Source organism: Neolamprologus multifasciatus, chromosome 6 (genome assembly GCF_963576455.1).
Source record: "Neolamprologus multifasciatus chromosome 6, fNeoMul1.2, whole genome shotgun sequence".
NCBI lineage: Eukaryota > Metazoa > Chordata > Actinopteri > Cichliformes > Cichlidae > Neolamprologus > Neolamprologus multifasciatus.
Window position 1 is genome coordinate 24,768,413 of NC_140444.1, and position 22,926 is coordinate 24,791,338.

The following is a 22,926-nucleotide window of genomic DNA, read 5'->3' on the forward strand; positions in this document are numbered from 1 at the left end:
TCTTTGAGGGTGTAAGCATGAGAACAAGCCCCATACAGAGTGCAACATCCTGTACTGTATATGCATGCTGTTCATACGAGCCTTTATCTAGCTTTTGAAGTTCAAACTATATGCAACACATACATCACCTTTGTATTTCAGAATGCATTTTCAACAACACCTTGTCATTGCCAAAATCATGCGTTCGGCGTCTACCTGTTAAACCCTGGGACAAATGAGAAGCAGACTAATTACTTCGCGTCTTCGCGTTAGACCTAACTGCATGGATTAATTTTATTATGTAAAACATTTGCAAAAAAAATTGCATGCCAAGTAACTGCATACTAAATAGAAGGTTGGATATTTATAAATGAGATGTGAGACTCATGCTTTTGTTTGCTCCTGGCACAGGGCTGTATCAGTTTTGATGCGTTTATGTGCAACAAACACAGACGAGCACATGGCCATGTACATGTTTCATTTGCCCCTGATGAAACCTGCGTTGCTATGGAAACTCTTTTAACAGGAACTTCTCCTTATGCTTTCACCCCAAAATCGATCCTTGAGTTCAAAGTTTTCCATTATTTGTGCACTTAACCCATCAGGTCTGAGGATACTTCAGGATTTTGATCTAAGACTGGGCTAAATCAGACACCTGTACCTATCCTCTTTACAGTGTTTTTTAAGGACCCTCGACTATGTGATGATTTTAACCATGACAGGACAACACCGTCAAGGTGAAAGGAACGCTTTCACAGATCTCTACACAGCCCCATGAAAACTTAAATACACCCTTACTGCTTACATAGAATTTAAGAGGGTAAGTAGCAGCCAAGTGCTGCTAATCAGATTCAACTGATTAAATGGTCATTAGCAAGTATGGACACCTTTGTTTCAAGCAGAAGTTTTGCTCTGGTCTGAACTAGTTCAGACTCTGAAATGATCAAAGAAACTGCAAAAATAAGAACTGCAAAAAAAACAAAGAAAACCCCCCAAAAAACAAGACCTACATTTCTTGAAAGGGTTGCCAGGAGCCAGTCTATCCTTTGTAAAATAAAGTATTGATAATTCATCAAACACAGCATATCAGCGCAAGCACCTTAAACCTACTGTGAAGCATGGTGGAGGACGGGTATTGATTTGGGCTTGTTTTGTAGCCACAGGATCCGGGCCCCATGCGGGCATTTCAGTGCCATGAACACCTCTTTATACCAAAGTATGCTAGAGTCAAATGTTAGGCCATCTGTCTGACAGCTGAAGCCAAAACTATTTCATGCAAAAACACAATGACCCCAACTATAGCAGCAATACCAGCCTCAACCTGACTGAAACACTGTGGCACAATATTGCACTGTTTGCATACCTCAATGAAGAAGAGTGGGTAAAAATTTATTCACAACCATGTAAGAAACTGAGAAAGTCTTGCAAAGTTATCGTTGCTAAAGGTGGTTCTACAAGCTTATGATCAAGATGTACTTAATGTTTTACAGGACTGCATAAAAGCCTTCTTTTTCAAATATCTGTGTGTGATATGTATGTATGTACGAGCAATTTAGAAGCCAGTTTGTGTATTTGTCTGACTTCGCATTTGTGTGCATGACTACATGTGTTGACACAGACGGGAATATCAAATTCAGAGATAGGTGCAGTTATCATACCGTTAATCTTGTCCATTTCAGCCAAGGTCTCTTGGTAGGAGCTGATTATTCCTGCATATCGTGTCATCACCTCCTTCCGTAAGTTGTCCCAGTGAGGGGAAAGATCTCCCAGCTCCTTTAGATCCTGCACCCTACAAATAAACACAGATCTGTGAGGACCATTGAGGTATTATTGTAGTGCTTTAGCTAGTGTTGTGCCATTTTTATAGTTTTTATACTTCTTTCAAATGAACTTAATCTTTTAGTTCAGGTTCAAAAAACTATTAGCAAACCTCTTAAAACACAGACAGAAGTTAAAACATACTGAAACATGCACACACCCTGAGCCAGATAAACACAACTTTAAACCCCAGGCTAAAATATCTGGTGTCCGCTTATCCACTTTGGCCTTTCAAATTCCTCCCCTCACTACTCTTTCTTCTGCGATTACTAACTCTTCTGCTGTCTGTGTATACTGAAATAAGCAGGTGTCTTTCAGCTAGTTGCGCCTGCAGCTTTATGCCATAATAATTTGTGGTCTTTCTTTTGGAAATAATTGCCAGTGTGCATCAGTCTGTGCACATTTGTGTCTTGTTTGTGTGTGGAGCAGCTGATTTCCAGCTAGGATGCATAATCTCTTTCTTTGGCAAATAATTTGAATATGAAAGGGAATATCAGATAGACACAGATAATCTACACACTGTCCCTGTGGCAGCCAACCAAGTAAATGCCAGAGATATTATAGAAATTAGAGGTTAAAGGAGGCTTTATACGCTCCTCTGATCACATATTACAAATGTAAATCAGCTATTTTTAGATACCAGAATTAGAATTTAGGATTTTACACAGCAAATGATTCGACCAAACCAACAAGACAAGGAACTGATCCCCCTCAAAACAGAAAAAAAACAACCATGCTTTCATCCATCAGTTAGTTTTATCTTCTTATCTTTGAAGGCGCTGCAGGAAACCTGGAGCCTATGTTAGGTGACATTCAGAGAGAGGTAGGGTACATCCTGAACAGGTTGGCAGTCAAACAGTGCACCGCATTGTTTATCAGCTGATTAGAAATAAGAAACAGTTTCTTCTGAAATGCCACAGCAAGTGTGAGGTCATTCAGTAACCGTGTCAAAAACAAGAAATTAAATCACAATCATGGGCTTATGCTTATGAAGGTGAGGAAAGAATATAATTCAATAGTTTTAAGCATTCATCTCAATTTATATCCACATACATGTAGGCTGTGGTCACATATCAAAGATTTTCTTGATCCTTTTCGTAATCCTAGTTTTAATCAAACTTGGACCTTGAAACCAACTGGAAGCCACAATATGCCCATATTGTGGTTAAATTGTAAGTTCTGCTTATGATGTATAAAGATAGATTTGAAGGAAGTAAGCATATTTCAGTAGAATGCAAGAGTACCACTTGTTTGTCAGACCAAATAAAAGTAATTACATCTAAGTCTTTGCCAGAATAGACACTGAGATAAGTAACTAATGGGTCACTCCATACTAAATGAGTCAACTCTGAGTAAAATTCTCACCTGACAAGATACCCTACATTAAACATTATCCCCAACTATCTCAGGGCCACAAGTGTTTCACCCCTTATACCTGTACACTGTGCTCCAGTAGGGCAGTGCTACTGCAAAGACTAAATTAGTCTTCACCTGCTCTTGTCAACCACAGCTATTTTCAGCTGCCCTGGCTATCTTCCCAGTGGCTTTCTCCAGCTGTTTGGGTTACATCCTCATGGGAAATTGTGGAAAGCCACCTAAATAGGGAATAAGGCTACTTGTCATTCTTTGACAAGAGCCTCATCGATCAAATGCTGGTATTCTTCAGTTGGTGAGAGACTGCTGACCTCTTTGTCCAAAAGGATGATAGTGGGCAATCTTAACTACTCCTGATGGTACTTGGCGGCCTGTTGGATCAGCTGGTCAGTGTTATTTGGTTAGATAAAAAGTAGGTGTGAACCTGATAGTTAAAGCTATAAAACTGGATGAGTCCTCCAAACATCCAGGATATCCTGGGACACTTTCTGTTTGGATACAACATACACATTGGTGAGTAGATTATATGTTAATCTGTGAATAGTAATAGACCATAACATATTTAAACTTCTAACAGGAGCATCTCTCAAAACTCTTCAGTGGCACTGGGCAGTATTAATAGATCTTGAAAGTGGGGTCTCATGGTCTTAAAGTGGATCCTTCTTGAGATTTTCCAACTATTTCTGTTACTTTAGTCGATGGCAAAGTCTGTCATGTTAAAAGGGATGTGCATCTTAAGTGTTGGCAGCAGGAAAAAACAGTTTCCTGCTGAAACATCTCTGGTGGGGTCATCGTGTCCCACTTCCACACTGTCCTTAACTTCTACCCAAGAACATATCAGGTTCCTGCTCTTGGGCTTTCCAATAGGAGTGATTTGTAAAGTGGTTAGGGTTTAAAAAATGTTTTCTCTCTTGACATTTCTCTCTCTCTGGTTTTTACAGTTTATCTTCTTCCTGCAATTTTTTTTCTATCTTTCAGCACCTTTTCTTGAGCAATGCCGGGTTTTTTTATGTGATCTGTCAAAGCCACCTCTTGGGATCTGCTGATGGCTTGCTGGTGTCTGCCTTCCTTCATGGCATCTTGGCGTACCTGTTGCACAGCTTGCACCATGGTCTTTATCTTCTTGGTTACATCTCCTTTCAGGATGCTGTCCAACATATCACTCAGATCTGTATCCAGCTGTGCCCCTCTGCTATCTTCTGCTAGTGGAAAATCCAGCTCTGGTTTCCTCTCAGAGTCCTCTAGCTTTTTGATTTCACCCACTTCTTATGCTTGAGCAGGTCCAGTGACCTGTGGTTTTCCTTCTGGCCCAATTTCTCTGCCTGGCAAGCAATAAATTCACAGATAGCCCTCAGCCCCTTAAAACAGTATAAAATGTTTTTTTTATGTTTCTGTAGTCACTCTTTGCACTTTGCCTTTCGTGAATTTTCACACCATGTTTGTTCCTAAATATTCCATCAAAAATGTGCTTTTTTGTCACAAACACTTATCCTAAAAAATACTACAGACATTGTTTCTACACTGCCTACCTGCTCAACAAAACAGAAACTAGCATAGCCACCAGTTATATGAGAGTAGTTTTAGAAATAAGAGTACATATATCAGAGGACAGCAGTGGACTGTTAACTGGCAGTGATATTCAAGTTTCCTAATATTCCAGATTTTCAGAGTAAAGGTTGTTTATATTGCCACTGACAGCAGAACATTCATGTGATTTGAAAATGAGAATCATTGATAATTTTGTGATGTAATTATCTTCAATTAAAAAGACACTTGAACCAAGATCGGTGTAGATGTAATGCAAAATGTTTGCAAAATGGCTTGAAACTCCTGTTGTTTTATAAGAAAACAAAATAAAAAATATTTGGCATCAATCAGGAAAAGGAACAACCCTGCTAATAAGTGTATTTAAACGTTGTGCTGTTTAGATAATCTTATAGTAGATTTTCTAGCTAGTGGGTACTGAACAGACCCATGTTTCCACTGGTTTCACTCAAATATACATTGTTCTTAATGAATCCACTTGACCAATTGACCACTTTAATGATCAAGGAGACAGTGGTTTCAAGTTTTCTGATTTAAGTGTTAAAATGGAAAATATATAGCCACAATGGTCTCTACCAAATATCCTTAAGACACTGCATCACAGGCTCAAACCACACTATTGTTCTGTTACTTTGTGTCTCAGGTCAAGGTGGATGTAAATAATGGTTAAAACAACAGATACACATATCTGCTTGCTAAATGAGGGTTCCAAGGCACCGAGATGGTGAACAGAGATATACGATAGACTCACCCCCTTTAATCACTGCGCTATTGTCTGGAAAGGGTAAAGGTGTGATAAGAGTAGGTATGAGCTGATTAAATATGCATGCAAAAATAAGGTCACAGATCCTAGTATAACATTTAATAGACAGCAGATGTTAGGGAAAATGCATTTTCAATGTCACATTTAATATTATAGAGTAAGATGATGACTTTATTGCATCTTTGAAATGATCTAGCCTGTAGTGAGAACAAACAACAATCATCCAGTTTCCCTGTCCTCTTTGTCCTATTGTGTATGTTGTTTTGCCTTCGCGGTTATCAATTGCTTGGATATTCGTTCTTTTTGCAGGTATTAGGCGTTCAACATCAGGATTTAGATATTTGTTAATATTCATTGCTGATTAACACTAAAACTCTAAAGCCCAAAAATAACATTCAGGAAGACTCTGCTACATTCTAATTCATTACTCATGCTAAAATAACTTTCTTTGGAATAACACAGTATATTATACAGTTGTTTTTTTACACTTTACACAGGCCATGGAGTGCAGCTCAGCAGCAATACTCTTCTACACATCCAATCGTATTGACAATTGACAAGCTTATTTTTTAAAATATATTAGAACAATACAAGGAATAACCATCATTTTTGAGTTATCTGACATAATGCACTATGTTACTGTATTTTAAGATGAATTTTACGAGTCTTTTATGTAGTGCATTAAAAAAAAAAAAACAAGTCACGTTTTTCCTATCAAATTGTGTTATCCTGTTAAATTAAGTATTAGTGTTACAGACAGGCAGGACTGATAGCATTTGCTACCTAGCTCCCATATTAGTGTTATCCTTTCATTATTAGCCGCTAGTCACTGCCTAAATCATAATGTGGCTGTCAGGTAATTGCTGACCGTTAAATGGCTAATGTTAACATGTGTGCCTGCCTGGTTAACATTTGTGATAAGTGTTTATTAGTTCAGTGTTGGAGCTTTACTGACCTCTTGAAATTCCTCCTAAAGTGCTGCTTATTGTTGAGGACTTTAGGTATTTCAGCTGTAACTGAGAGGAGGGGCTGTGTGCAGCAGTGTTGTGAAGACGGGACTGTTGGCATTAATACTGTTGCAAATGATTATCTAATTCAATATTTTATTTTTGGGTAGTGCAGGGGTCGGCAACCTGCGGCTCTGGAGCCGCATGCGGCTCTTTTGTCCTTATACTGCGGCTCTGGGTGGTTTGGGAAAATAAATTAGAAGTATTTAGCTGAAGTGTATTTTATTTGTGTTTAGTTCTTTTTTTAACTTGTAGTTCTAAATTGGAAGATTATTGTGATATTGAAATATAAAAATAAAATTATATCTTATTATTTTTTCATCGCTCAAAATAAGCGTCACACTCGTGGAAGCCGGTGTACCCGCCGAAACGGCGTGCATTTATCGAGACTTTCAACCCCAAGTAGGCCAGTTATGGATCTTCGGATCCACATTATGTCGGCAGCTGTTCTCCACCGTGAACTTTGTTAAAAACAAACATCGCTCACGCCTCACAGATGACAGCTTACAGTCCTGCGTAAAGATGAATGCCCCAATTTGCAGACGCTGTGCCCAGAGGTTCGGGACCATAAGTCTTATTGTAAACACATCACGGCAGACCCGACGATGTTTCCATGAACACGCTTTTCAGCATCTCTTTATTGACCACTTTTCACACACGGTTGTTGTACGCATACAGCCAGCTGTAGCTTTGCAGCTCACATCACAACACAACAGCACAGAGAGCACAGACTTTAAGGCGGCGAGGTGTGATTGCGGGTGCCGCTCAGGTGTGTCCGACTCCCCTGCAGCGGCGCTGCAGACCACGCCCCGCCACACACATTAACCTGGTAAAATACATATTTAGGCAGAATTTTGCAAATATCAATTTTTTTTAGCAGCATAGTGCTTTTTTCCAATTACTTTTTAAAAGTCAGGTCAAGGCTCCAAAAGCCCAAAGGCGATATAAGGGTGGCAGCTCACAGCAGTTTTTGTTTACATGGATCATTTTAGTTCAGCTGGGTGTCTTTCCTTTTGTTATATTTCTTTAAGAGTTCAAAATGTGTTAATTACATAAATAAAATGTAATTTTCTTTGTAGCACTTCATGGATTTCATAAGCAACAGACTTTAGTTGCTCTGTGGATTCTTTTAAAAAGCAGTTAAAAACTTTTCTGTTCAAACAAGCCTTTTGTTGATCTACGTATTTTATATTCTTTACATTATTTACATTTGATCTTTTACATTGTGTATAATGTCTATTGATTGTATTGTTTATTTTAATATTTATGTACAGCGCTTTGTGACTGCGTGTCTGTTAAAAGCGCTTAATAAATAAACTTTACTTACTTACTTTAGTTGTTCACACAAAGCATAAAGGTAAAAAAAAAAACCAATATATACTGTGTTATCTTCATTTTAGATTTAAAAAAGTATTTTTCTTTTGCGTGGAAACCGGGTCCAAGTGGCTCTTTGGGTGTAAAAGGTTGCAGACCCCTGAGGTAGCGGATAGTACTTTTTAATTTCACGTTAAGTTATTATCTAACTTAACGTGATATTTATCTTTTTTTTTTGCCTGCTCTGTTTTGTGGTGGGGTTTTACTGCTGCTCTCACCACACCAGCCCTTACAAGGTAAGCTCCATCCACCCTACCACTAAATATAAATTACTGCAGTCAGAGAATAAAAAGAATATTTTCAGTATTGTGGCCCTGACTGAAGCAGCATCTCTTTCAGTTATAATAAAATAAAATAAAATAAAAACCAATGTCCTACAGCAGAAGAAAGCAAAAAGGTAAGAAAAAGGAAGATAAGAGGATTAACTGGATAAAATTCATGAAATATATTTATAGTTAATATAAACAATGACTTTTTTAAACTGACATGTGATGCAGATTAAAAACAAACAATAGATCGATACAGATAAAGAAGAAAATGTGTTAAAATTGAGTCTGTTCGGATTCGGATAACAAAATACATTTCCAAAAAAGAAAAGACCTGTCATGTGGCTGCCTTTATTTCATGGCGCATTATAGTGACTGTTCAATTTAATAACTAAAGGCCTTTTGTGTGGGGGTCAATAAAACCTCTGTGGCTGCGCTGAAAAGCAAGCATTTTTCACCCCAAATACCTTTAGTTTATTGTGAAAAAACGGCTCCATCAAGACAACAAGCACAGCCATTAATCCAGATCTTAAATGTAAAGAGCAAGTGCAAACAAAGATGGTGGATGCCAAAATGTCACCTACATGATCTTGACACGCAAACACAGTACTTGTTAATTAACACCAAAAGCAAGGGCACTTTTTGTTTTTTCATTAATGAGAAACCAGACAGCTCTTAATGAGGGAGGTTTTATCGATGCCCGCACACTTTGCTGCACATGCGTTTATCTTCTTTGCACACATACACACGGCGACGCGCACAAGGAGCCACAGAGGAAACTCTACTGCCTCTGTGTTCACAGTCTTCGATTAGAACATGAGTGGAGACATCAAAGCTAACAAATAGACGGAAGAAATATCCAAGATTATCACAGAGTGCTAAAGCAAACTAAGCCACCCACCATCCGCTGCTGCACTCACAACTTTACAGCAGTAACTGAATCATTAAAAACCCTGAGCTAACACCGCTGTGAGCTTGGCTGACGGAAATCGGCAAAATGGAGAGGCACCGTGGAGAAAGACAACATTTAAAGAGGATTATAGAAGAGGTGCTTGAGCGACCAAGCTGGAGATATGGTGCACATGGGTGTTAATAAACGAACACTGTATACGGTAGTCATGGTTTGGAGCCTGCTGAGTGCTCATGAGCTGTATTATACAGATAACGCATTTCATAAATATTCTATAATTGTCTTCTAAATTTAGCTAAGATTTGAATTATCAGGAAGTAAGGTTAAAAAGGCAGCAGAACAGCACCGATGCTCTAGGAACACGTTACTGGAAGGTAAATGGGATCCAGTGCATATGCTTAAGGAAGGGGTGTGACGGACACGTGTCCTTGATGTTGTGTGGCTGTGTGAGGCTTTTGTTACATGCTGTGATTACAAATGGAAAAACCTCCTCCTACTAACGCACTCATCCAGATCTCTGATTGGATCTTTGTGTGCCTTGGATTGAAGTCAGCATAAAGAATTCATGTGTGAGCGTGTCTATGTATGGACTGTTTATGCGTTATGTATGAGAAAGGGCTGCCAGAGACAACAGGCCAGTTAAGGAATGATCTGCCTTGACAATCAACGGTCGAGCCTGAGGGGATGGTCTAATTTTTCCTTTTTCTCACACAGTATCAACTAGTTTAGTTTTAAATATGGAAGGAAGCTGTTGCGGTCTTTAGGTTGTTTGTGGGTTGTGTATTGTGTATTTCAGTTTTCTAGTTAATCTCTGAGTTTGGGTTATTGACTTGGTTTCCTTACAGACTGAAAAATGGTAAATGAACTGGTTCTGATATAGCACTTTTCTGCTCTATCCGAGCACTCATTCACACATGGACTTTCTTTTATGCTTTTTGCATGGAAGTTCTTTATATCCAACACATCATCAAAGAGCAACTTGGTGTTAGCATCTTGCTAAGAATAGTTAGTATGCAGACTGGAGCAGACAGGGATGGAACCACCAACTTTCCAATTACTAGGTGACCTGGTCTGTCTCCTGACCACGTTGGGTCCTGATTCCTATATTCTGAGGCTTTCATTACTGTCGTCCTTTGTGAGTTCGTTACAGTGTTTAATATTTAGTTGTTTGCATTCTGTGTTTTTTAGCCTCCCCTGTGTACTTGTGTCCTGCTGTAGCCCCAACTGGTTGCAACAGATGGCTCCACCTCCTTGATCCTGGTTCTGTTGGGAGTTTCTTCCCATAAAAGGGGAGTTTTTTTTTTTTTTATCTCACTGATGGATTTTCTCTCCATTATTGTAAGGTCTAGATTGAAGACCTTCCAATATAAAGTGTCTTGGGGTGGCTGTTGTTGTGTTGAACTAAACCGTGCCATGTTTGAGTTATTTGTCTTTTTCAGATGTTTTCTGTTTGGCTTTTCTGTTAGGTTTCATTGTGAGTTATGCTTTAGTCTGTTTTTGAGGTTTTTTGAACTTTTTATAACTTTTTATATTTGAGTTCTAGTTACTTTTTACAGATTGTGTTATTTATGCTTAGTTTCCTTCTTTATTATAGGTTTCTTCTGTGTTTAGTGATTCTTAAGTTAGTTCTTGTTTTACTTTGGTAGTCAGCTGCCACCTGTTCTTTGCACTTAGTTTTACTCTCAACCCTGCCTCAGTTGAGCAGTGTCAAACATAAGGCACGGGGGTGGGGGGCGCGGGATCTGCCCAGAAGACTAGCCTACAAATCCCAGATCCCTGTAAAAATAGTTGTGTCTTCCCCTCAGTCTTTGTTGCAGTGTCTGCTAAGCTCCCCTCATGTGTTAACCCCCCGTGATTTCCTGGGCTAATTTTGAATCTCAGCTTCTTGTTTTTGGATTTACTTTGGGCTTTGTTTCTGAGAACTGTGAGTCAGCCAAAATAAAAGACCTGCCTTCTGTTTAATCAGTATGGCTTCACAGCCTGGGTCCTTAATCTCCATGACAAGAAGAAGAAATTAAGGTCCACACAACGAATGCGTCTGATTTTTCAGATGCGCTTACCTACTCATGTCCTCCTGAATGTACAGCGCGAGCAGCTGTTTGGGGATACTGAACGACAGAGTGCACTCCTCCATTTGTTCCCGCACAAGCATCCACTTGCTGTCCACTGTTTGAAATCTGTACACTTTGCATACTGGGTTCTTGAACACTGCCAGAGAAAGACAAAGGGATGGTGAGAACAAAGTAAAAAAAAAAAGTTGTTCACCGAACCATCTGACACAGCAGAAAATACATCACATCCCCGTTATATAAATTTTAAAGAGTTTCTCTTTAATTTTGCAAAAGGTAAACAGACTTTTACATCAGCTCTGACAGCTGCCTGCCTCAAGGACGCGACAGAACAGATAGACTTCAAAAGTCTTAAAAAGTCTTGTGAGGTATGAAGCACAAATTAAATTCTATAATCAATAATGGTGTCTGCCGTAGATAAGAAGTTTCTCGTTTTTCAAGGCCTTCCTTCCCTCTCTCTTACTCTCTCTATACTTCAGTTGACAGCACAGCAGAGCAAAATACGTAACCTTGTCCTACTAATCTTTGCCTTATTATTTCCTCCATTTCCATTTTAATTGCTTATTTATTGTGCAATGCTGAGGAACGGTCCATTGAATCATTTTGAAAGTTTCCTTACGAACCCCAGTGCCCAGCTCTTCCATTAAAACTGATTCACGTTGAGTCCCATCTTCATTTTTTTTCTTGCAGAGAGTGGCTAATAGCAGCAATTGAAGGCTGGAAACGAAAAACAGCTCTAATGCTCTTATCTGCATGCTAGCAGCAGAGGGCAAGAAAGCTGTGAGCCTTAAACTGTGTGTAGTACTTTCTGTTTGCAGAGCTGAAACACTCAGAGTGAAACCTTGAAAATCTTGCAATGGGTAGTCAAACATGCATAGCAGGAAAAAAATATATATAAATATTTTTTTGCCTTAATTCATAAATGGAAGCCATACTCATGCTCCTACTGGCAGTGCAGAAAACAGTCCCCATAAGAAGCCCTTATACGGCACTATAACACAGTTTGGAAGTAAACTGTTGTTGTTGTTTTTTCAAGGTCGTCTGTCTGAGTCCTCGTTTTGAAACCTAGTGTCCGAGCCATTAATCCTCACACTGCTATGTCAAGTGTTAAAGTTCATCGATGCCCTTCAGATGGGTTCCAGAAGGCACACGACAGTGGGAGTTCTTATGTGGTAAGAGTTTTAATTTAGGATGCAATGTGATGCAATGTGCTGCTTGACTGACTTAAGCAGCAGCTTTATATGTGGTTTAATAGAAGATAGTTTGTTAGTAACTGGGTAACCTTTACAAATCAAAACAAAACAACTGTAATAAAAAATGTTAAAAAGTATTCCAACAATTCCCATCTTTGCCACCAGCCAACAATATTTCATGCTAGTCTGACTGGATTTGATTGTTTGGTTAACGTCATCATTTCAGGACCAAATCCAACAGTAAATTAGTTTAGATAATTGTTTTTTGCTGTAGACTTCCTTTGGTGTTATAAAACCATGAACAAACATTCTTCCTTACCATCTGATACCATCCCCACACTGTTTTGGTACTTTAAATAAATATTACAAATGCATATACAACTCCATAGCTTTTAATTATTCTTAACAAATCCATGGTTGACGCCCGCTCTCCAACAAAGTGTACTACCACTCAGGAATTTAAACATGATAATAAAGAGGAACAAATGATCCGGGTACAGAACAGAAGTTCCATCCTTGTTGGGGGTTGTCTTTGTGGGGTTTACATATGGTCCATGTGCTGGATGCTTTTTATATCATATCTAGATGATGAGAATAGCAAAGAATATACTGAAATCAAATAGAGAAAACTACGATACAGTAACCACAGCAAGCACAGCAAGAAATGCAGCAAAAGATTTTCTAAAGCTCTGCACGAAAGGCATTTCTATTAGTGTTTATCTTGTGACTTTTTACTGACTTCACTGCATAGCAGTAGACAGGCTACTACACTATAAAAACTCCACACAGACAGCAAGAGATTCTCTTAAGGACAATAACGATAAGTCAGACAGACTGCAGACGGGCTTAATATTATTTTTCTACGGCGCTTAAGATGTTGAAATTAATGACAATTTAATTATGACTAGCCTGAACAACTCTTGAGAGGGTTCATAATTGCATCTAAATGAAATGTGAAAATCAAAAATCGTTGGCATGGGGATTCGAAAAACTTTAATGGGTTGACAAAAATAAATGAGGAGATACATGAAGAGAAAGGGGTGAGGGCACAGCCTTAATCGGACGAGCAACAGTTTGCTGACTTCCACCTCCATCAGAGAAGCGGATTAACCCCCAGACTCCCCCCTGCCGCCACACTAATCTGCCCACCAATCAGACGCCTCCGTTTCCCTTCCTGACACCTCTTAAGAAAATGACTTGCCGAGAATTGCTGCGCGTGGGCTCTGCTATCTCCCTGTTCTCTGCATGCTCATTTTGAAAGGTAATAAAAGTGGAAGACTAAATTGCGTTACTCAATCTGGCTGTATCTGCGGGGAGGGTATTGTTTTGACAGGCTGCAGATGTGCACCTGCAAACATGGCTGCAGTTCACTAGTTAATCACAGTAGAAACAGTAAGCAGCAATGACACCATGACAACAGGCGTGCGGCTGCTGGGGAGCTCGGGGAGGCTAAGGGGATCCAGGTACAGGAGAAAATGGATGTGTGGAACAAATAGATGTGTGTCTCCTAAGTTTCCTTTGAAAAAGGGGCTGTGAAGTTTTAACACAGCAGGAGTTGTGACCTTTTCAAGTCACACGCTTTTCCGTCTACATGTCTTTCATTTTCTCTCTGCAATGCTCTCTTTCCTAACCAGTGAGTGAGCTGACTTTCTGTGTTACCACTAAATTAGTCTCACGCAGCTCATATGACATCTTCTGATCATCTTTAGTTAGTCTACAAAGAACTGAGCAGGCTAACATTGTCAGACACCTCTCACTAGTCTCTGTCTGTCTAAAAACACTTTGGCGCATAGTAAATGAAAGCAGGGAAGATAAAATTCTTTAATCAAGAAAAAGGACACAGCATAGACTTCAAATGTTATTCATAGAGTGGTTACTCAAGGTTAAACAGATGCAGAGCATTAACAGACTTTTAGATGAAGACGTTACATGATGTTAACTACTATAATGTATTAAATGCATTATAATAGAGTCTTTCAGCCTTTCCTTCAAGGCCATTATAGAGTTCTTTCAAGAAGGGGAAATTAGAGGCATTTTTATTGCAACATTATCCAGCAATAAGTGGTGAAATTACAGGTGCTCAGGGTGTGACTCATACCTGGCCCGGTCAATGGGTTATTTTCTCTGTCGGTGCAAGAATGGTGCGCAGACTCACACACCAGTGGACACTGGAAAGAACAGAAGAAAAGACAAGATGAGAACTGGCAAACATGAGCATGAACAGTAAAGCATTTCTCTGATGTGCTTTCAGGCTTTGATCACAAACTGTCGCCTGTGACGGCAACCACATTTAAGTGCAGCCTGACACTGAGACTTGATGTGACATATACTCTAATTTGGTGGCAGCTCGGGTTTGAAAATCCTAATTTAGCTTTGACACACTGAGAGGTACTTTAGCGCCAAAGCTGTAGCCAGCAGGTAAAATTCCGGTAGTTTGAGCCGTGTTCTGCTTGAGAACCATAAAGCTGCTCACATAAGCATAATTACATTAAAAAACCCATATCTATCTATCTATCTATCTATCTATCTATACATCTATACATATATACGGTTTCTTCAGCTGGTAAATTTCAAACTTTCAAAATTTCAAACTATCAACTGACATACAGTAAATTACCTGGTTTTACTTAGCAGAGATGGGAGACCACACAGCTTTAATCTCTCAATTACAGTGTCCTACTAGGCAACAGATCCAATATCTTTTAATGTGGTTATTTCATTGCTTAATCATTACAACAGTAACCAACAAGAAAAGAAAAATCCACTATCATAAAACTTGCAGTATACTGTAATGTTCTGAATTAGTTTAGGTGCAATTTTCCAAAATGAAATTTCTCAAGCAAGCAAAAGACTTTGGAAGAAATTCAATTCAATTTAATTTTCATTTCAGCTTTATTCATGTAGTGCCAAATCACAACAATAATCATCTCAAGGTGCTTTATATTGTGAAGTAAAGATCTACACTGATAGAAAGAAAACCCCAACAATCAGACGACCCTCCTATGAACAACCGCTTGGTGACCGTGGGAGTAAAAAACTCCCTTTTAGCAGGAAAAAACATTGGACAGAACCAGGGAGTTTTTCCTTCCCACTGTCGCCAAAGTGCTTGCTCATAGGGGGTCATATGATTGTTGGGTTTTTCTCTGTATCTATGAAGCGCCTTGAGGCGACTTTTGTTGTGATTTGGGGCTATATAAATAAAATTGAATTGAATTGAATTGAACAGTGAAGGTCAAGGTCAAATGCTTAGCCAATCTAGGTACTCGAGTCCCCCAGGGGCTGATATATTGTAGTGAAGTTTGAAGACAATCCATAAAACACTTTGGGTAATATCAAGTTTTTACAGATTTTCACACTGGGTGATGTTGACCTTGACCTGACTCTCACCAAAGTTACACCTGTTCAAGCTGTAATTGGTATATACCATCACACAAAATTTAAAAATGATTTGTAATGTAGTTATTATTAAATTCATATGTGCAATATCCCCACACTCACCATTTCCTCTTTAGACACTCGGCAACTTAGCACCGATTTAACTCCATTATTTAATTTATAGAAAAAGTCAAAATGCAACAGCACAAACCGCTGTCAGTCTAAAGAAAGAATTAATAAATATTCCACTAAGGTAAATTCCTTTCCTGTAGGTCCTCATCTTTAGTCTGTCACCCTCTTTTACCCAAATCTCTGTACAGGAAGACATCCTGTTCCATTTACAGAGACCAACAGCAGAAATTTGGAGTTAAATGACTTTCGGTTTAATGACTTTCTGTTGGCCCATTACAGCTGCTCCTCCATCACTTGAAGAGGCAACAAACTGTGCATGTACTATTTCTAACAGTTTCGAACAGCAGGATGTCGCAAACCGCAGGTCCGATGCATAACAGCAATTCAACAAGGTGAACTAAGAAGCTACAAATCTCTTGTAGGGAAAAATCTGACAGACTAAACAGGTACATTTCTAGTAGGGGTGGGCGAAAGAAACGATATACGATAGAAACTATATAAATTTGGCCAACGATAGAGATTTTGACTATACCGCTCTATTGCGATAGCGCATTTTGACGATGTCATCAAGCTGCGCCTGTTTTCGTCGAAAGCATCGCAGCTGCTACAACCATTATCATCTGCAAATTATGCTGGGCGACAGTCATAGCAAAGAGATGAAGCACTTTTGAAATATGGGGAAAGCCAAAAACTGCGCTTCCTCCACTTCCGTAACATTGATTCATTAATGTTGAATTCTCTTGCAGCTGTTCTATTCCCATGTTGTTGCAGTATATTAATAACTAACCTCGTATTGTGGATGAATAATCTCAGTTGTTCTCCTGACTGAAGTTTGCCCCGTGTATAGCATCCTGCTATGCAATTGCATTTGTCCCTGACCACCAGAATCCCTCACGTTAACTTTTATCAAGTGGAAAAAAAGTTGGCGTTCATCCTCCAGCTTCACTGTGCTAATGTTATGCTAACATAGCTGTGTCGCTAGCAATCACGTAGCACATTATATACCAGGTAGCCCAACTTCAGTAACCCTGCAAATGCCACTGCTGTTTAGTTTTCTATCTTAATTTATGTTGGAAGTGGTAGCAGAGCTGTACGTTTTAATTAGTTTCAAAAATCTCTCAGTCAGAACATTGTATGTCATGTTTAGGTGGAAACTAGCGAGCTAACTTCCTGTTAACTTCTAACTCCATTAAATTTAATAAATTCTGTTTTCATGGATGCCTGGATGTTAAACTTAATTGTTACACCTGCTAAAGCAGCAACGCTGATGATTTTATTAAAGATGAAAGAATTTAGACCGTTTTTAACTCTCAGTGTTCGTTTGACTTTGGGAGCTGAAGCCGACTGAGTTTTGGACCCAGATTACTCGGCGAAGCTCCTCACTACGGCAGACGTAATGCTCTGACAATACATCAAAATGTGATGGTGTTCTTTGTTGTTGCAACCTCTTTTTTTCCTTTTTCCAAGTGTTATTGGTAAAACGGCGTTGCCGGCTCTTTATGTTAAGATTATCTATAATAAAGACTATCTTATTTGCTAAAAACACCTGTCTGTAATCCTTTCATTCTGTTCTGGACTCATTTGTTACTGGTCCCCTCACTCGCATGCCTAGACCCATTTGGGGGGGGGGGGGGGGGGGGGGGGGGGGGGGGGGGGGGGGGGGGGGGGGGGGGGGGGGGGGGGGGGGGCTAACAAAGTGGGGGCTCGTCTGGAATCGGAATGAAAGGAATTGAGTTGATTACGAGTGTGAACAGGTGTTTGTGTGTTGTGTGAGGGTCATTTGACTAGCTGTTGCTCTCCCCGGCTAGCACAGGGGAGTGTCTAGCTGAGCGTTTGCTCTTCCTTCGGACACTCGTTTTTTGTTTTGCCTTTATTATTTTCGGAGCAAACCCGGGTGGGGATTAATTCTCTGTTGGGGGTAGGCTTTTCGGTGCCTTTGGCACTTGATGATTTGCCTTTAAAGTGGCCTCGAGCCTGGTATGTTCCAGAAGCTAGGTCAGGCTAAATTCTGAGTAGGCAGGACTGGGGGGAGTGTGGGTAGAATTTTAGTTAATGGTTGACTTGACAAAACACATTTTCTTTCGCCTCTTTTTGGTTGTGTAGTGAAGGTGTTGTGTGACCATTGAGTGGTTAGCTTGTGTTTTGCGGGCCGTTTTGAGTTTCATGGCCACTTTTGATGTTGCTGGATTTACGGAAAAGCCGTCGCTTGCCCTGCTGGATGTTTGTACGAAGAGGGATCTGCATCAGGTGGCAACATATTACGGGATCAGTGTCTCCACTCGTCTACGCAAAAAAATCGGTTTGAGGTCAGTAAGCACAACCAGAATTCATACATAAGGCACATTCGATTTTTGAGAAAATTAAAGGATTTTAAGTGTGCCTTATAGTGTGGAAAATATGTTATACAGTTATGGATTTTAGGCCATATCGCCCAGCCCTAATTTCTAGGACTTTTTATGTTTCCTGTAAAATGTGATGGTCTGACTCCTTTTCATTTCTCATTTATTTAGTTGGTGGTAGTTTTCGCACTGAAGCAGTGGTGTTGTAATGGTGAGGTAATGAAGGTGAAAGGGAATGGGATATGGACACCCCCCACTTCCCCCAGTATATTAATTGATTAAAAAATAAAAATTTGACTATCATTGACCCTGTAAGGTAATTACAGGATTGCATGATTTTAGTGCTAGACAAAAGTTATGTTTTAGCTAATATAAAACAAAGACGATACATTAGCTGCAACTCTGACTTTTGTGTTGGGTGAAATAACACTGAGTTAGGGTTAGAGCTTCTGCACTGGACTACTGTGGCCAACAGTTATTAAACCAGACGTTCTGAGTACCAAAGCCTACAGTGTAGTGGCACATCATTAACTTATTTCTTACATTTTTTATTCTTGAGGTTTTGGTCCTGAAAAGGTTGAAAGAAACTGATACAAACCCGGGGGCTTTAATGTAGCAGACCGCTACATTAAAATGTATAAAATAGTCAAATTCACACATAAAGGGGGTGAAGCTGTACTCTTAACTTAACACTCTGCTTTTCATAAAAACACACATGCACACCAGTTAAAATGATGTTTTTTTGAATTATGCCTGGGTTTCTTCATCAAAGCAACGTGAACCACTGACAACTGCTCGCTGTATCCCAGCTCTGGCCTGTCTGATGAACCATCTAACACAGCCAGACAGCCAAATCTGTCCCCAGAAAAGGACTTTAATGACTGCTAGGGACGATCCATCACCTCTCTTAGCTCAGAAACTGATCCTGAATAAAACAGACATCAACCAACAGCAGCCACACAGAGTCACACACACTAACTCCAGAGTAAACTGTGTCCATTGGACAGAATGGGCAGGTTTTACTGGGCAAGTTTCTCGTCTAATGATAAGTATTAACAATAAGCTAAGGGCCTCAGCTGCGAAAGGAGTCCCATTGTAACTGTAGGCAGCATCTGTTAGATGGCTCTTTGAAGACTAAAATATGTAAAGAGATCAGATCAAAGGTGACTGGAGTGTCTTTCTTGCTTCAGCTGATTAGTTTTGCAGGGTCAGTGGGATATTCATGAGCAGCGACCACCTAAGTGTTGACACGGACTGATCAAACAGACTTACAAGCATGTGCAAATATGTAAATTAGGCAGACATGACTAAGGTACCTTGAACGAGGGAACAAGAGAACTTCCCTACAAGAGAGTCCTGAGTCTAAAGTGAGCCTTCCCCTGGATTTGTCATAGCCCTTCCTTCTTTCCTTCCTTCATCTTCAACAACAGCAACGATACAAGGAAATATGCTGTGACAAGACAAATGCGCACACGCACACGCATAGGGCAACACATTCATCAAGGCGACATGGGCAGATTTTCAGTGACACGCTGGAGCCTAGCAGGGAACCTCCCTGCACCATTAACAGGGGTGGGCAGAACAGAAAGCCAGTCAGCCATGTAGAGGCCCTCGGTCAATTATATAAGACATGAATCACACGCATACACAAACACAACGTACAAAAAAACCAAAAAACACACAATTATCCACACAATCAGGAAATCAACAGCAGGCCTCTGTGCTGCTTTACAAAGCTGTTCCTATTTACGGATGAGAAATATCCCAAGAGCTTTGTTTTTTGTTTTTTTTAACTGATTTCCCTGAGATCTACAGCATGAATTCACCTGACAAATCACGGCTTCTTAGGAATGTGCAAATAAATGCAGAAATCAAATCAGGAGTGCATATGCACAACTCTACTTTTGGTCTGGTGGCGCCTCAAAAACTCAGACTCTGAAGGACAATACTCCTTCTTCCTCTTTTAACTTCCTGATGATGACGTTGTGTGATCTCAGAGCCCAGTTAAGAGCAGAGAAGACTGCATAACGGTTTGACACAAATAGATTTGTGAGTGTATGTGTGTCAATATCATTCTTTTAAAACCCTTTCGGTATCAACATATAGGCATTCAGACATTAAACGTACTCACATCCTGTAAATCCCTATTAGGTTTTACTGAAGTTTATTTAATCTCATTGGAGGACTTGTGCAGTGCCTGTCTAATCCTAGTATTAGCACGAGGCGTCTGGCACATGGAGACTCCCGCTCCTGCTTCGTCTAGTCAGCCCGCTAACCTTACCTTCTGTGACGGTATGTCTGTGGTGATCTGGTCCACATCAACCTCCTCCATCTCCCCCATCTTCAGACGACTCACCACCACTGTTCCTGCTGTACACACACCATCAGATGACCTAAAGCAAGACATGAAGAGAGAGAGAGAGAGAAAAAAAAAAAGATACATTCACTTTTGGCCTCTTCATTCAAGCTGTTTAATAAAAGTCTCATCTGTTAAATGATATTTTCCTCTAGCTACTGCCCCTCTATGGGCCTCAGAAATATTCATCTTCATGTCAGCCCTCCCCTGACTCGGCAAACCTAATAAGCTTATTTCCAGCCTTGCACAGGTTGTGAAATTATAAAGCTTTGAGTAAAAAGTGGAATCAGGACATGGACGCTTGCACTGCGGCGATTCCTTTTCCTGACAGATTTTGCCCAGGAGTTTTGCATGCAGAATAAAATCCCAGCGCGCTTCAGCGGGAAGCTGATGGGGGTGAAGGAAAGAACGTTTCATCTAACTGTTCAAATAGTGGTTTATTAAACCAGGCTATGTGCCCCGACAGATATGAAAATTGATACTAGAGTTTTCATATCGGAGAGACCTGACTAATCACTTTCCCAATCATGGGGCCATGATTAAGGAGCTGATAGAAAATCTATAGTATTGGCAGCAAGACAGACACTCTCAAATGAAGAAAAATGGTCCCGGGGTATAGCGGGAGCGAGTCTGATCACCTTAACAGACCCATCCCTAATGTGCTCAGTTCCACTCCAGCTGGAGAAAATATTGGATGTTGTGCATCAGCCACTGGTCTGGGGAGACAGGAGGATGGATGACACACCCCTGCCTGAGGAGAAGAAAATGCAAGGATGGTGATGGAAGCAAAAAGGATGCTTTTGAGGCCAATCGATCTTGGGCAGACACAAAAGGAGAAAATCTAAAGGCACCCGTGAGAAAAGGTAAGAAAGGAGATGCGGGAAGCAATGTGAGTGAAAACTGGAGAAGAGGACGGGGAGCGAGAGGTTGGAGAGCGAAGGGAAAGTGTCTGCGGAGTGGCACCCTGGGAGCTTCAGTTAGCACTTAATGTCTTACAGAAGTCTCCAAGCAGAGAAAATAACATTGGCCGGTTTATAAATCTAATCATTGTCCCTTGCCAGACACCTGTCTCAGTGTTTACTCCTCTGCTCATCTTCTTGTTTCTTCCCCATTTCTTAGCATGCCCCCTCCCGTTCCTGCGCAACAGAGGACCCAAGCACGGGAAAAGAAAGTCACCCTGACTTTGAACAAACGTTATGTGCTGAGAGCGGCCCACACATAATCGAGGAAATGGAGATTAACACGCATCGCGTTCTGTGATAGTCCTCCCAAGGCAAACCTTAGGGGTTACAGTGGTCCCCTACTCTTTAGATTACTGCGCCGCAATCCACTAATGAAACTCCCCATTTAGGTGGACAAGAGACTCAGTTAGAATTGCTTTAAAGTAATTAACTTACAGTATGCCTTTGAGAGATATATTAGGATTTTTTTTTGTTTTGATTTGCAGCCAAACATAAACTCAGCACCTACTCAAATACAATTTTCTTTTATATTACTGCTGTCTGTGAGGAAAAGGACTCTTCTGCAGCCTATTTAAAAGGGCTGGGATGATTCGATTTAGCTCAATCACTGCACAGCCAATTCTCTGTTCTATTAAAAAACAAGCGTGGAAGAGGTTAGAGACTTCTGACAGGATGCCTGGTCTTCAGAGGCACCCCTTTATTTTAACTAAAGCCATTTAGCACGAGCATGAAGTGACCTCCGATTAACTTAGAAGGTTTTGATGAGCGCTGTTGTTGAAAAAGAAGACATTGTTGGGAGAAAAAAAAGACCCTTCCCCCTCCACTCCCACATTCCCTCCTCTTCTCCCTCCTCGTCACTTTCCGTCTGTTGGAGCTGGCATGGAAACAAATCTGCAGATTATTCTTTGCCTGCGAGCCCATCTTTTTCTTTTCTTTTTTTTAATCTAATTGGCCCAGGATCTCTTTTATGACAACACTTAATCAGATGGCTTTGTTCAAGTGACAAAAATAATGTGCTTAAAATGTCTGCTGTGAATCTGGCACAATTTGAGAAATAATTAGTTATCAGGGAAGTGCCTTAAATTTAACAGTTATTTTCTTTTGAAAGGCTTTCTTGTAGTTTACGGATACATTTCCCAGCGTGGGAGCATGCAATGCAATTTATTTCAAATGGCCAGTTTGCACTAATAAGCTCTAAATGTACGAGCTATATGTCTTAAGTACACACTGTATACACTGCACAGTGCAAACGATAATACTTTCAATTATCTGTACAAGACGGGAGGCTTCGGCTGAGCATCATATCTTAATTTTGCTTCTTGTACAGTTTTTATCTACTAATGACACAATATCTTTTCCACTAATGATGTCCCCCAAAACATTTTTTTCCTTTTTCTGTTAGGCTGTAACATTTTAAAGTTAAGCTGCTTCATCAGGCTTAGCTCACTGTGAACTTACAAAAGG

The 22,926-nt window shown here is 40.1% G+C and overlaps 1 protein-coding gene across 7 annotated transcripts in view; it reads right to left on the bottom strand.

The window, feature by feature from the left end:
* Window positions 1-22,926, bottom strand: part of inpp4b (inositol polyphosphate-4-phosphatase type II B) — a 198,115-nt gene that overhangs the window by 68,074 nt on the left and 107,115 nt on the right. For all 7 annotated transcript variants that reach the window (XR_014874479.1, XM_085162144.1, XM_085162143.1 and 4 more), the window contains 4 exons: window positions 20,426-20,537; window positions 14,397-14,466; window positions 11,097-11,244; window positions 1,638-1,768 (listed from right to left, as the gene is read on the bottom strand). Coding sequence is in view for 6 of the 7 variants with exons in the window: in XM_085162144.1 (XP_085018270.1) it covers window positions 1,638-1,768; window positions 11,097-11,244; window positions 14,397-14,466; window positions 20,426-20,537 (461 nt within the window). In the remaining variant the exon portion in view is untranslated. The remainder of the gene's footprint in view (window positions 1-1,637; window positions 1,769-11,096; window positions 11,245-14,396; window positions 14,467-20,425; window positions 20,538-22,926) is intronic.